Source organism: Ictalurus punctatus, chromosome 6, assembly GCF_001660625.3.
Source record: "Ictalurus punctatus breed USDA103 chromosome 6, Coco_2.0, whole genome shotgun sequence".
In the NCBI taxonomy this organism is placed as follows: Eukaryota; Metazoa; Chordata; class Actinopteri; order Siluriformes; family Ictaluridae; genus Ictalurus; species Ictalurus punctatus.
Window position 1 is genome coordinate 18,725,031 of NC_030421.2, and position 15,949 is coordinate 18,740,979.

The following is a 15,949-nucleotide window of genomic DNA, read 5'->3' on the forward strand; positions in this document are numbered from 1 at the left end:
GTCCGGTCACGTTATATTCTGATATATGAAGTAACATTCGATCGTGCAGCTTCAATAACCTGCAGGTTTAAACAGGAAAACATTTTTACATGATTAGTGTTTATTTAAAATACTCCATCTGCAATTGATTTCAATTAAAAACTGACAAATTTCACAGCTAGTAGCCTACATAGTAAGCAAAAAGCAACAAAAAAAAAAAAAAAAAAAAAAGGAAAGAAAAACAAAACTCTCGAGTCAGTTTTTGTTTCGATGTAGACATGTCGTGGGGTTGTCGCAGGGGACGACACCGGTGAGAGATCTGTACCGGAGGACAGGAAGGAGACTGGTCGAGTGGGTTATGATCGTGACCGAGGGAACACGAGCGGACGTGGTCTAGGAGAGCACGGCGTTGGATCTGCGGATCCCCACCAGGTTGTCGGCACTGAAGGATCTCCTCATGGCGGCTCTGCTCAGATCTTTGTACTTATCCTCACACAGTCTGGAGATCGCCTGCACCAGAAACAACCAGAAGCACGCACGCACGCGCACACACACACACACACACACACACACACACACACACACACACACGTTCCGCTTAGCTAGTACTAGTTTAGTCGCCCCTCATCAGCAAGCCGAGTGTGTAACAGGTGGCTTGAGTTGACTGACTGCTCCTTACCTCGAGTTTCTGAGCGCGCTCGTTGCTCAGAGGCTCCAGCGGGAAATTCAGGTTGTTGTCGTCTGCCAGCGAGCGCAGATCAAAGTAATACTTGGCGTAGACGCTAGCCGGAACGTTGATGTTGAACTGCAGGAGCTCCAGGAAGTGCCTCTCCATCTCATTCCTGGATGAAAGGGTTGAAGAGAAGATGTGAGAGTTAGAAAAGAAGTAAAAATTTTTTATTTTTTTTTAAATCATATACAATTTGCACAATTTCCCACTTACACGCAGCAGTCAATCAACCAGAACATGTCGGAATCTTTAGCTTTGCACTGGAGCTACAAGGTTACTGTAACCAACATGTAAGTGTTTGGAATTTAAAGTGTTTTTTTTTTTTTTTTACATTTTGTGGCACCCTACACAAACACTAATGCTAGACAACGTTAGCTACATGAGGATGAAGTTGATGGTCCAGAAGCATCTGGATCTTTTCTTTTAAGACATCTGTCCATATTCTTTTGCACTACACAGTCGTCGTCACACGCTACTTATTAGGACAAAACACACGCATACGTTACGCATACTGATGCTGACAGGTCAGTGGCGGGGGGTGGGGGGGGGGTCGAGGGAATTATTTTTATATATAATTTATTATTATTATTATTATTATTATTACGCGTGTGTCTGTCTTACTATTTCTGTGTCTGTGTTATTATTTCAGACATCAGATATTTATCATATATATTTATATTAAATGTTTTATACACATTTTATAAACGTTTGAAGGATTTTTACACAGCACCCCTGCTCTCATCAGACGGCACCCCAGGGTCGCCGTGGCACTCCGGTTGAGAAACACTGACTTAGACAAATGAAGGCAGAATTTGAGGCAGAAATTTACAGAGATGTTGTGAGGTGAGAGAGACTTTTCAGTACTACATTAACCATATAGCTCCAGTGAAAATCTAAACCAAGCAACGTGACACTATACACTAAACATGTCGACTGGACTAAAGGGATCAAATACTGTCTAGTTGATTTTTCTCACCAAATGATTCCTTTAAATGTTAGTTCTGTAACATTTATACCACTTCAGTTTTCCGCTCCTGTCATGATTATGCATGTTGGATTACAGAAAATCCCCAGTGTGTCAGAGCCAGTCCTGTATGGAGTTTCACACTGCATTTTATTTACCACTGCTGATTTAACTCCTCAGCTAAATATTCAATTCCTTAAATTTTATTTGTATAGCACGTTTTACAATAGACACTGTCTCAAAGCAGCTTTACAGAAATATCAACATGGTATACAGATATTAAAGGTGTGAATTTATCATATTTATGTGAAATATGCCTTTGTGCATAAATGTTAGTGGGGAAAAAGCACTTCTCTGAAGGGTGGTGGCTCGAAGAGTTCATTCTGACACTTAAAAAGCACCAGTCAGAACTCGAGAGATTATGCTATGCGATGTTTTGTCCAGTTGCCATGAGCTGGAAAACAAATCCTTCACACTCACTTCACTGTCCGTTACAAACTCTACAGATGATAAAGCAAATTTTGCAGCGTCCCCCCACCCCACTCCTCATCACGTGTGCTCTTTCCTCTCTCATCATCTCCGCACTTCTGAGAGACAGCGGTGAGCCTGTCGCCGTGGAGACAGCGGCCCGGATGCTTCAGGGAAAAAGGTACGCGGGGCAGTACGGAAAGAAAGCGAGGGCGAGGGGGCTACCGGTCGCCAGGGGCAACAAATGGAGTGGGCGAGAGCCTGGGCCATTATGTAGGGATGCTGAGAGCTCTCGAGTCCAACCGGCACAGAGACTCACAAAGCCAACTTCAATAGACAGGATGAAAATAGAGCCGACGAAGCACAGGGCTATGGTGCAGAGGAGAACGGGGACATGGCCTCGCGCGCGTGCACACATACACACAAAACCGAGAACAAGGTGCGCAAAAGCAAATACTAACTATAATTCATTTTGATCCCATATTTATAAAGAGAGGAAATGGACAAAAGCGTTTGCAAGAATTCTAAGAAAAAGATATTACAGGTGCCAATCATTTATTTCAAATATTTCTCCATTTAGAAACAGAAGTGCTTATGATAATTTCTTCAAGGAAATATTGTGCAATACATCGCTAAAGGAAATTTTAAATAATGGAATTTTTGCCCATTTTAGTAGAACGCTGCCAAGAATTCATAATAGTCAGTAATAAGGAATGTCTGGTACATCTGCTTTATACCGCATGGCACAAAATGATGAGAGGCTGGCGGGTGTGGCTGTGTGACTTAGTACAAGCCCTCAGCTCCACGCACACACGCACGCACACACGCACGCACCATTCTCGATCATACCGTAATTATGCTTACAGTCATGGTAACACACATCAATGTTTTTTTTATTGTTTTATCTGAAAATCTAAGCAGGGTTACACAGTGCATGTAACAACACACTTCACAGTGTACCACCTCTTCCTCTCCTCTTCCTTTGCTCTCTCTCTCTCTCTCTCTCTCTCTCTCTCTCACACACACACACTCACATGTCTTCAACAGTGATGTCTTTGAGGATCTGGCAGTAGTCTACGTTCCACACGGCCTGATCATCCCAGACTTTGGAGGCTAGTAAGATGGCGCCCAGAACGATTCTCTTCCAGTTGCACGGGCAGATGTCCATCTCAGCGTACGTCAGCAGCCGTTCCAAATACACCTGCAGCACGTAGTGAACACAGCGTCACAGCATCTCTCGTCCCCTCCTAGACTAACTCTAGTAACTTGCTATTAGTGTGACTCGAACAACTACAGAACGTGCGGAAAAATCGGGAACCAATGAGCGTAAAATAAAACGATGTACGTAATGTATTGTTTTGTTTTTTTTTTGCTGTTTTTTTGTTTTACAAATTATGCTCTACATCAGGGGTCACCAACCCTGTTCCTGGAGAGCTCTAAACGTAAGCGTGCCCATCTGACTATCTAATCACTGCCGTATGCAGTTCTTGAGCAAGATCCCTTACGCTCTATGCATTTTCTCTTCTGCTGCATCATATTTTATGTGGATTTTGCTCAACATAATCAGATCCACGTGTATGCTCAGCATATTCCCATTAGTTCCCGACTGTGGAGACAGCGTGTAGACAAGAACATTATTGTGTGTCTAGTTTCTTGTTTTGACACAAGCTGGTCTGCTCTAATAATGACAATCTGCTGCCCTCTAGTGGACATCAGAAGCAACCGTTTAAAAAGAAATAACTAGAAAACCTATTAAAATACAGAACACAAAACCATAACGGCTTGCTCGTAAAGAAAGTTGATTTGTGGACAGCTTCTTTAGGTGTAAATATTTACCTTTCTCTGGAAATAAAGTTGCATCCACAGGTTAAAACAACAACAACAACAACAACCCTTCAGTGGTGTATAATTAACCAGGTTTGTTCTCGGTCTACTTGAAATTCATATAAAATCATCAAGCTGTGTGATTTCTGCTGTCACACTACAAACCTATTACACTCAGTAGACAGATTCTCCCTCCAGTAATGTGTACTGAAATCATACATTCTGCGTTTATTTATATCGCCTCCAGAACAACGTTTGACGCCAAGGTGCTAAAAACACCTCAGGGTATCTTTGTATGATAATGTGTGAAAGTTTCTCTCGAATACTGGCTGTGTTCTCCATGAAAGATCACATGACCCTACAACTGCACTGATACCAAGCCTGTGCAAGCAGTCCAGCACAATTTCAACTGCGTTTCCGTAATGACGGAACCAACCCGACTAGTGGACTAAACCGGGTTGGAAAGGTTTAATACGACACACTCGTGTGATAAGCCGATTCTCTGCTTCGTATCACACCCACTGCGTTTCTCTTATACTGTCACAGTATGTTTACTCAGTGACTATGTGCTTATCGTCGCTTCCTTGTTTACACTCGCTGCGCTGCCGATTTAGTACTTGGTGATTTGGTACCTGCACTGTGTGCTGTATGCTGTTACCACTCTTACCAGGGTGACGATGGCACACTCGGCGGTCAGCTGAGCAGCGCTGAACAGCGTCCTGACGAATCGGTAGATGAGTTTGTGCTCCGGGTCTGTGCGCGAGTAGTCATCAGGAACTTGCTCCCTCTGCAGTTGTCGAATTTTAAACAGAGATGTTAATGTATAAAGAATTTCATGAACACCTTGTAATGGTTTGAGGGAATAGAAATGTGTGACGCATTATATAAATCACCACTAGGCATCATGAAGTGTAGCAACCTTAACGGACCATTGCTACTAAACCAATATACTCAACCCCCCCCCCCCCCCCCCAAAAATAAATAAATAAAATTCTCTTGGAGAAAATGAGCCGTGAAAAGAGCTGTACGTCAGAGGATTTCTATCTTGAGCTGAGTGACGGATTATTTCTTGCCTGGCCGCGTGTACTGATATATTACTTTAAATATCACATATTGAGATAAAGTGTAATCTCAGGCTGACTCAGTGAGTGCAAGCAAATGAACTAAACCACGTGTCAGTCTCCAGCCCGCTGGAGCGGCTCACGGGAGGACGCACTTACAGACAGAGGATGCTTCTTCTCATCAAATATGTCCAGTGATCTGTCAGAGTCCCTGTAGATGTGCAAGGGAAGATTCGCATATTAATACTGTAATATCCCGTACACAAGACTTCTACAATACAGCACAATTTCATTAAAAAAAAAAAAACCCTGCATAAATAGTGACATACCTGTTTTTAATATGGTAATATATTGCTAAAGTAACACTGGAGAGAGAGAGAGAGAGAGATAAAAAATATTACACAATACATCAAGGCAGGTGATTATTCGACTCGCTTTCATACAGCACGGTTTATAAGTAATTGTACTGTGGCTTGTTGTACTTTTTCGCTCGTGGACGCTTATAAAGAGTCAGCGTTTAGCTTTATATCTGTGGGAATTGTGACTCTGTGGACTGGACCATGTAACAAAAAGCAGCAATTTAGCATAATTGTTTTATCTCACACACACACACACACACACACACACACACACGAGATATATAAATACTAGAGATACACCAATGCTAAATTTCTCAGCCGATACTGATAGTTCCGCCTTTTGAACCTTCGTTTAAATAAATAATAATTAACTCCACAATTCAGAAAGAAATGCAAATAAAAACTTTATTCTCTCCGTTTCAATAAGTTGTTTCACAGTAACTGGTCTCAGAAACAGAAAACACATTACTCTAATTAACATGAACGCATGAACTAAATTCTGCAGATTAAAGTAAGATTATTAACTTATTGAATGTTATTCATTCATATTAACATTGACTGCATTCTAAAAAACCTCCTGTTAGTCTCACATTCACCACAAACACTATCAACATAATATCATATGTTGATAATATCAACTTCTTTATATATTAACATTAACTGGATATGAAATATACTACTCTACAGATATATTTTTCTGTGCAGTATATACTTTTTTGTCAACTCATCTTCATTTAAATCTTTCAACGTGTACTGGTGCTTTAATTCAGCGTGACAAATTATTATTTTAAATTAGGCTCGACGCTGAAACTCCTGCTTCACTGTTGCCGTGTCTGGTGTTAAATTTTAGCAGTGCAGAGATTACAAACAAAAATCATTCCACACAAGAGACATCTTAACACACAGCACGAAATCCATGTGTTTTTCTGCCCTCTTTTGATTGACAGGATATAATCGGCCCTGATCATCGGATGTTTTTAAACTATCTCTAGTAAATACCACATCAACAATAAAGACAGCTAGCAGTAAGGAAGCCTACACACTGCAGGTATTACACTCACCATTTTATTGTGCTTTTCAGGTTGGGCTGGCTGACTGTACTATCGTCGATGAATATTGTCGAGCAGGAGCTGTATTTTTTGGAGAGGGGACCAGGAGAGACCTAAGAGAAAAATCAATCCTTAAGTACACATACAGGATGTTTCACTAGCGTACTAAAAGTTGACTGATAGTGGGTTTTACTGATAACCGATTAATCAACTGATAGTTTCTAAAACTGATACTGAATGAAAACACAACACTCAAAGTAAAACATCGCTGAACTTTATTACAAAAATAAACAGTACTGACTGTACCATGAAAATCTGCTGTACTTTTTTTTTAATGAAACAGATACACACACAGCCCTCCATTAATATTGGCACCTTTGGTAAATATGAGATAAGAGGTCTGTGAAAAATTGTCTTTATTGTTTAATCTTTTCATGAATAAATTTCACAAAAATACTCTGCTCTCGTGGATAACAACTGCAAACAAAACAGGTTTATCCAAACTGTTAATTATAGGTGTGCAACAAAATTATCAGTACCCCTATGAATTCATATGAGAAAAATATATTTGAAGTATATTCCCATTGATATTTTACATTTTTGAGTACACCTGGGTGACTAGAAACAAGCAATTGTTCAACCATGACTCCCTGTTTCACAGGGGTATAAACATGAGGTAAGACATAGGCCAAATTCCTTTAGTCATTCATCACATTGTGTAAGACCAAGGAATATAGGTGTGATGTGCAGCAAAAGGTTGTTGAGCTTCACAAAATGGGAAGTGGCTATAAGAAAATAGCACAAGTATTGAAAATGTCCATTTCCACCATCAGGGCAATAATTAAGAAGTTCCAGTCAACTGGAAATGCTATGAATCAACCTGGAAAAGGAGGTGTGTCTATATTGTCTCAGCGCACTGAAGAGGATGGTTCGAGTGGCCAAAAAATATCCAAGGATCACAACTAAAATGGTTTACTGACCACAAAATCAAGGTCCTGCCATGGCCATCCCAGTCTCCTGACTTGAAACCCATACAAAACCTGTGGGGTGAACTGAAGAGGAGAGTCCACCAGTGTGGACTGTGAAATTTGAAGGATCTGGAGAGATTCTGTAAGGAGGAATGGTCTCAGATCCCTTGCCATGTATTCTCCAACCTCATCAAGGCATTATAGGAGAAGACTCAGAGCTGTTATCTTGGCAAAGGGAGGAAGCACAAAGTATTGACTAAAAGGGTGCCAATGATTGTTGCACACCTATATTTAACAAAGATTTTTTTTTGGATAAACCTGTGTTGTGTTTGCAACTGTTTGATATCCATGAGTGCAGAGTATTTTTGTGAACTTTTAAAAAAAAATTTTCAAAGCCTTCTTTGCTCATATTATATATAGTAAATAAAACATATGCATCCAAACTGAACCAAAAAGTAACAGTCCAAATAGAGACATCCAAAATTCATCAAAAACACTTCAAATAACACAAGAGAATGATCGTTTTTTTTAGTTCGCCTCTAGAAGCCACGCTCGTACTGTATAGTAACAACGGACTCGTCAGCCGCTCCCGCAATGGACGCAACCGGGAAAAACTATGGGTGTGGATTTTTGCAGATAACCGATAATTCCAGCAAATCAGTTATTGGTGTCGATTAACCGATCAAACGGTGGACCTCTAGTGAGTACACTGGAAGTGCAGTACATTGAGCTGACTTACATGGTTTATATGATTGCTTTTCCTCTTGTCCCGGACTGAAAGAAAGAAAAAAAGTTAAGAGTCACTAGTGTTTAGTCCAGTGTCACTATATTTTGTATAAAAACAGACATAGTATAGAGCAGCGGATCACAAACTTTTCGTAGCAAGGGACCCCTTTAACCATAAAACAAATTCCACAGATCCCCTCAGTATGGATTTATTTCATTAACATTATTTAAATTGTGATTAAATAAATTCTCCCTCCCAGCAACAGAGCTTTCTATTTCTAAACTGTATGCATTTGTTTCACTTTTTTTGCCAGCGGTTTAGACATTAATGGCTGTGTGTTAAGTTATTTTGAGGGTACAGCAAATGCACACTGTTACACAAGCTGTACACTCACTACTTTACATTGTAGCAAAGTGTCATTGCTTCAGCGTTGTCACATGAAAAGATATAATCAAATATTTACAAAAATGTGAGGGGTGTATTCACTTTTCTGCGATTCTGATATATATATATATATATATATATATATATATATATATATATATATATATATATATATATATATATATATATATATATACACACACACACACTTTAACGCTTGTCTGTTACTTCAATTGCATGTAAGGAGAATTTTTTAAAACTATTATTATTATTTTTTTACTGACACAAAATTGCTGAGCTATGGAGTTCAGACTGGTCTCTGTGAGCTCGTGCAGATTTTCTGTATATCGCCATTACATTACCAACATTCACAGCTTAAAATGGAGATGAGATTTTCCTAAGCAACAAGCCCCTGTTACAAAGCGAAACTCTGTCGCAATCTCAAAATCATATAAAGGTAAACCAAGGTACACATCATTCATGTTTTTGCAACAATATCTTAAAATGGTCTTTTATCTTGATGACCAGATCTGGGTGAGAAAGAAAGAAATATAAATGTCAAGTGCCTCAGTGACCTGTACATCCAATTCTGCAAGCCAAATGTTGTTTCTGCCAATAAAATGTGCCAATACAGTGTACAGACAGAGGAAAATAATAATCAGAGTGAGAGTAAATGGGAAGAAAAAAAACCAACACAAAACACACTGTTGATAACTCACTGTTGATACTCACCATCTGTTTGTGACTTGCTGAGGAAGATGGTGCTAGCACGAGCATGGTCTGAAGGATTGGACTCTAAAGCTAGATCTAAACAGACAAAAACAAAAAAGGAGAAGACAAAGTTAAATTACACAGACGTAAAAAATTCTTTCATAATAAAACGTGATGAAAGCATTTCTCAGTCAAGAGTGTTAACATTCAAATTCAACATAAATCATTCTCTAAAAGTTTCAAAAGTACTTAAATGCCAAGGTGACCAAGTTACACACTCTGTGAAACATAATGTAATACACTAGAAAAGACTTCATGGCACAAATCACATACGTTTCTAGTGTACATTCAATGCAATTAATGTGACCATGTGGGAAATGAGACAAGACTGGAATATTACTATGCGAATATTGTTTTAGAGCAACAAGATAACATAAGGAACAACAGACACTTAAAAACACTTTTCGACACAGAAAAAGAGACAAAGCCTTCAGAGGCTGTGGTGGTTTGTAATTTTTCTAAATGACCATCATACCAAGACTATATAGACTAGAACAGTTGATCCAGAATTTTGCGAACTGCAGAAATGAATGCAAAAAAAAAAAAAGCAAACGCAGCAATATTCTGAGGCGCTCGTGACTGTTCAAAATTGCTCTTCGATTCATGAGCATCGCACACGGATACAGCTAAAAAAAAGGTCTTATTTACCAACAAACATCACAGCAAGCGACCATGCAAAACTACCATTCTGTGCAATTGCAATTTCACCAATTCAAGTAGCTTTCCACAAGAAAAGCACAAAAAAACCTGCTTCACAAATTTAAATAAATAAATAAGTAAATAATTTAAAGAAAAAAAAAAGAAAAAAAAAAAAAAACACACAGCAACATCAAGCATTTTTGGCCGCAACAATCACAAAAAAACTCCACGGACTCCTGTATGGACTGACTATTAAAACGTAGTTGGATATGTATTCTAGAGTTAAATTGGAGCCTTATAAGTATTAAGTGCGATTTGCGACAGAGCCCAAGTCATGTCGTGTCATACAGGCCGAGCAGACACGGACGGAGCGGAGCCGTGGTACTAATGGGAGGAAGGCGACACAACGGGTGCATTGTGGAACCAGAGGAGAACACAGTACCATCACTCTCTACAGCCCTCCTACACCATGCATACCAGGAAATGAGCAAGAAATACAAGTGTACATCAAATCCACCTGAGACATTTACATTACATTTACGGCATTTGGCAGAGGCCCTTGTCCATTTATTCAACTGAGCATTTGAAGGTTCCCTTGCACGCTCTCCCAGTGTCCATGTGGGTTTCTCTTTGTTCCAGAGGGTGGACAGGCTATTCTAGGCATGAATGTGTGTGTGAATGTGCGTTCATGGTATTCTGTGATGAACTGGTGTCCCATCCAGCATTCCCGGGATAGGCTCTGGATCCACCCCAATCCTGACCCGGATAAAGTGCTTGAATGAATGTCTGGCCCCTGGTTTATAAAGGTTACGGATACTACATAGCACAAGTGTGGTGGTGTGAAGAGAGATGATCACAGCTCACCTTGCACCTGTAAAATAGCAGCATCTCAATGCAGCTGGTTTTGCCCAGTTTGAGTCATTTGACCACTTTGGAAATCATTTATGCAAGATTCCACTGCCCCACAAGGAGGGACAGGGAGGACCCTGAAGCTGCTTCAATTACAGCTCATAACCCTGGTTTTAGAACTCTTACTACTTTCTCCATCCATGCATTATTATTCCTCTCAATACTTTTCTACACACAAACATTTGCTGATTAAGTAGCAAGAGTATAACCCATTAAGAAGCCTAAAGAAGATTAAAGTCTGCATATTGGCATATTTGGTCGATCTCCTCTGTCTATTAGCATGACATTCACTCACTGATGGCTTTCACACCAGTCAAAGAACGCTGGAGAATGCTGACCTCTGCTCCTCTGGGACGCACAGCTGGAAAAGTTTGCATCCAAGCTTAGCGTGCTTGTTTGCTAACTTTCTGATCTCTGCAAAGGCAAACGAGGCAAAGGGTTTGGGACATTTACAAATATTTAGCCTGGATTTCTTGAATAAGGAGAGCCCAGTTTGATCTAAAGCACTGTTCAGACTTAATAAGCTGTCTTAGGTGTTTTTTTCGCTGACGACTTTTGATCAAATAGTCAGTTCGGGGTTGCCAAATCTGTCAAAAGCCACATGATTCCACTTCAAAACCTACCCAAGTAGCCCATGGATGACATTTTCTAATCATAATGACAGGTGCTTAGATCGCTAAATAAAAGCTATACTTATACAGTCGTCTGACTGTGCAGCATAGTGTGCAGCTTCTGCTTATTCAATCACACAAACAAAAAGAGACATGAAACAAAAAGAAAGTAAAAAGAACTAAACAAAATCTAAGCTGATTTGCATTTAGTCGATGTGTAGCAGGAATGTTTGCACATGCTGTTAGTGTTTGGGGATTCAAAAAGTCAGTCCTTTAAACAAACCTGACCAAAGGGCTGTTACACCAAATCTAAAAAAAGTGACATATTTTAATGGGGTAACCGCAAACCTGGCAACACTGGTGACTCTGCAGTCTTTTGATGTTGTCTAGGATGCATTACAGTTCACGTTACAAACGTAATGAAGACACACACCAGTCCTGGACGCATCTTCCCCCGTCCACACCTGTATTTAGTGGTGTCCACTGTTCAAATGTGAACAGAGCAAAGACTCAAAAGCACAGCATCTGGAAAGCTAGTTTCTTATGACTGATACTGCAAGGTTCACGGCCTATCAGTGTTGTTAATGAACAGATATGGGACTCACATTTTTGGTTCAAATGCCTGACTACAACCTTATGCTTAAGCCGTATCCGGCACAGCTGACTTCATTCAAAGAGGCTCAATCCCCCAACAGCTGAGTGTGCTAAACTGGGAGTGCCATGCTTCCATGTCAAAAATAAACTCAGGAGGGGTGGAGCAGGGTACTCTTGCAGAAGAAGAGATGCCCAAGTTCAACATGCAAGGTATGCGGGGTATGGGCATGCTACTCTGATTAACAGGCATTCTCAATTGCACCAAGGCAACACTGGGCGACCGTATAAATAAACTCTGTGATTCGTATCCAATCTTAGTAGCCGAGTGCGCACCTCTGGGTTTGCCTTCCATGTCCAGTACCATCTAACATATCCACTCCAGCCAAATCTCCAGAATAGAGGGAGGGATGGAGGATGAGGGTGTAGCCATCACCACTTCACTGGAATGTCGGGAATAGCACAGATATTTGGGAGTCTCGGCTGGCTCACTGTACGTTCCACGTTCCCGTTCTTCTCTTGCAATCTCAGGGGAACATGCTGGAATGTCCTTATCACACAGACCTAGAGCAACTGTACTAGTGAATGCCCCACGCACGGCAATGTGTGTTTAGATGCAATGCTGAAACCCAGAGTCAGGAATGTGCATCGCCCTCTACAGGGGTGTCCAGGATGTCCTCGCAGGGACAAATAAGCAGCCCAGCCGTAAATTCCGCAAACAACTCCGGTAGGAAACTAAAGATGTGTCTTCATATAAAAACTCACTCTTATAAGTGATTTTTAACAGCATACATTCTGATGTTTCCAGGGAGCTGGGTGTTAGTTTTGTTAAGTAACGGGACCCACTTGAGCTTCGAGTCACAGGTGAAGAAAAAAATATATCGGTGTGTTCCTCAACCGTAATCCGAAACATGACCTGAGATGGTCAGAGGAACCAAGCACGAGAATTCAACAGTTGACAAGACTCCAGAATATATACACTAAGGCTGTATGGTATGAATGTGTTACTTATATTACGACACAGGTTAAATGTTGGCCAGGATTATTTGAACCAAAATGAACGGACCGGTGGGGTAAATCAGCACCGTGCCTGTGGGGTAAATCAGTATCAGAGCCTGTGGGGTAAATCAGTATCGGAGCCTGTGGGGTAAATCAGTATCGGAGCCTGTGGGGTAAATCAGCATCGGAGCCTGTGGGGTAAACCAGCACCAAGCAGCACCGCGCCTGTGGGGTAAATCAGCATCGGAGCCTGTGGGGTAAATCAGCATCGGAGCCTGTGGGGTAAATCAGCATCGGAGCCTGTGGGGTAAATCAGCATCGGAGCCTGTGGGGTAAATCAGCACCGAGCAGCACAGAGCCTGTCGGGTAAATCAGCACACAGCCTGTCGGGTAAATCAGCACAGAGCCTGTCGGGTAAATCAGCACAGAGCCTGTCGGGTAAATCAGCACAGAGCCTGTCGGGTAAGACAGCACAGAGCCTGTCGGGTAAATCAGCACAGAGCCTGTCGGGTAAGACAGCACAGAGCCTGTCGGGTAAATCAGCACAGAGCCTGTGGGGTAAATCAGCATCGGAGCCTGTGGGGTAAATCAGCATCGGAGCCTGTGGGGTAAATCAGCATCGGAGCCTGTGGGGTAAATCAGCACCGAGCAGCACAGAGCCTGTCGGGTAAATCAGCACACAGCCTGTCGGGTAAATCAGCACAGAGCCTGTCGGGTAAATCAGCACAGAGCCTGTCGGGTAAATCAGCACAGAGCCTGTCGGGTAAGACAGCACAGAGCCTGTCGGGTAAATCAGCACAGAGCCTGTCGGGTAAATCAGCACAGAGCCTGTCGGGTAAATCAGCACAGAGCCTGTCGGGTAAATCAGCACAGAGCCTGTCGGGTAAGACAGCACAGAGCCTGTCGGGTAAATCAGCACCGAGCAGCACCAAGCCTGTCGGGTAAATCAGCACAGAGCCTGTCGGGTAAATCAGCACAGAGCCTGTCGGGTAAATCAGCACAGAGCCTGTCGGGTAAATCAGCACAGAGCCTGTCGGGTAAATCAGTATTGGAGCCTGTGGGGTAAATCAGCACCGAGCAGCACCGCGCCTGTGGGGTAAATCAGCATCGGAGCCTGTGGGGTAAATCAGCATCGAGCAGCACCAAGCCTGTCGGGTAAGACAGCACAGAGCCTGTCGGGTAAATCAGCACAGAGCCTGTCGGGTAAATCAGCACAGAGCCTGTCGGGTAAATCAGCACAGAGCCTGTCGGGTAAGACAGCACAGAGCCTGTCGGGTAAGACAGCACAGAGCCTGTCGGGTAAATCAGCTCAGAGCCTGTCGGGTAAATCAGCTCAGAGCCTGTCGGGTAAATCAGCTCAGAGCCTGTCGGGTAAATCAGCTCAGAGCCTGTCGGGTAAGACAGCACAGAGCCTGTCGGGTAAATCAGTATCCGAGCCTGTGGGGTAAATCAGTATCCGAGCCTGTGGGGTAAGTCAGTACCGAGCCGGGGGGTAAATCAGTACCAGACCTGTGGGGTAAGTCAGTACCGAGCCTGTGGGGTAAGTCAGTACCGAGCCGGGGGGTAAATCAGTACCAGACCCGTGGGGTAAATCAGTACCAGACCCGTGGGGTAAATCAGTACCAGACCCGTGGGGTAAATCAGTACCAGACCCGTGGGGTAAATCAGTACCAGACCCGTGGGGTAAATCAGTACCAGACCTGTGGGGTAAATCAGTACCTACCATCGGGCAGTTCCCGGTCGCTTATGTGCTGCAGGTACGGCCCGGTGTCTTCACTGAGGTCCGCGTTTATCGGGTAGTCCTCGAGGCGCTCGGTGGGCCGCGGGAGTTTCGGACTTGCGTTGGGAGACACGCAGCAAGACACTGTATTCCCCATAATGCACCGCGCTCAGTGCCGAGCCCCAAACCCAGTTCCTGTGAAATTCACACCGCGCTCACTCCACACATCACTGCTTCATCGGAAAACACAGCAAGACGGGGCTTCGGGTAAACTCGGCTCGGTGCTCGCTCAACACACACATACATACATACATATATATATATACACACACACATACACACACAGTTTACTGCGCTAACCGGCCAGCACGAGCAGCGGGGCTCCGGCGTGTGTATGCGACTGTGCGCGCTCTCATTCGGACACGTTACGGGAGCGCGTGCGCGCGGCACTCGGGATAAACAAAGCTGGCTAATTTAATCCAGCTAACTACCTACCGCTTCCGTCTAATCCTAGGATCCATAAAAACTGCGCGCTACATATCAGTTTCACACACAGCTCTCTGAACTGTCACTAGCTAATCTGTCCATTGTTATCCATTTAGCCTATACGCTAATTCCGCTAGCTAATATTCATTATTTCTGAATGGGCGGTCAGTTAGCCTTCAAGCTAGCTGGCTAGTCTGTCCCTTTAACTGACTCGACTGTAAAGTTCTGAGCGTCGCAGCGCTTTGGACAGGTAAATTAGCGAAGAGCATATATATAGCGATACGCTCCTCAACCTGGCAGTTTCAACCGGTACAGTCCGATAGAGAGTCGGGGCTCGGTTCCGGATCCCCCCGCCCCTCCCGAGTCTCAGCGCCGAGGCCTCGGCTTTAACACCGTCCACGGGCTGCTCTTCCGCTCCGGAACAAATGAATGGACAAACTCCCGCTGTTCCAGCTGCGAGAAATCAACAGTATCTTTTCTTTTCTTATTTCTTTTTTTTTTTTTTTTCGAAGTTCAAATCCTCGCACCGGGTCTTTTCTTTAGGTTCCGTCTTGTTATCCCCTCCTCCACTCCACCGGCCAGTATCGCAATCCGTTGCCCGTCGCCGCCATCTGTTCCGCCACCGAAGCCACCAGGACCCGCCTCCTTTAAAATTCCATCAATTTCTATTGGCCGCCTAATCATAACAAACGCAGAATGGTGTGTTATTG

The 15,949-nt window shown here is 42.9% G+C and overlaps 1 protein-coding gene across 3 annotated transcripts; it reads right to left on the reverse strand.

Annotated features, from left to right (window-relative positions):
* Positions 1 to 78: 78 nt before the first annotated feature.
* ccnyl1 (cyclin Y-like 1) lies at positions 79 to 15,938 on the reverse strand. 3 transcript variants are annotated; one of them, XM_017470408.3, is made up of 10 exons: positions 15,767 to 15,938; positions 9,246 to 9,320; positions 8,142 to 8,176; positions 6,447 to 6,547; positions 5,356 to 5,391; positions 5,186 to 5,237; positions 4,633 to 4,752; positions 3,176 to 3,342; positions 659 to 821; positions 79 to 489 (listed from the first exon to the last, which is right to left on the reverse strand). In XM_017470408.3, the coding sequence occupies exons 1-10, from the start codon at positions 15,921 to 15,923 to the stop codon at positions 373 to 375; spliced, it is 1,023 nt and encodes a 340-aa protein (XP_017325897.1). In that variant the 5' UTR covers positions 15,924 to 15,938; the 3' UTR covers positions 79 to 372. The 3 variants fall into 3 exon arrangements, with proteins under 3 accessions (XP_017325897.1, XP_017325899.1, XP_017325901.1); XM_017470410.3 differs by having other exon boundaries at positions 14,757 to 15,882; XM_017470412.3 differs by lacking the exon at positions 15,767 to 15,938 and adding an exon at positions 11,792 to 13,327.
* Between the last annotated feature and the right edge of the window lie 11 nt (positions 15,939 to 15,949).

Bases quoted from the DNA above. Each gene is read 5' to 3' on its own strand.
- ccnyl1 (XM_017470408.3), bottom strand. From the start codon at position 15,923: ATGATTAGGCGGCCAATAGAAATTGATGGAATTTTAAAGGAGGCGGGT. The intron at 6,548-8,141 runs GTAAGTCAGCTC...TTTTTCTCTTAG, and splicing joins AAAGCAATCATATAAACCAT to GTCTCTCCTGGTCCCCTCTC. The intron at 5,392-6,446 runs GTGAGTGTAATA...CTCTCTCTCCAG, and splicing joins CTGAAAAGCACAATAAAATG to TGTTACTTTAGCAATATATT.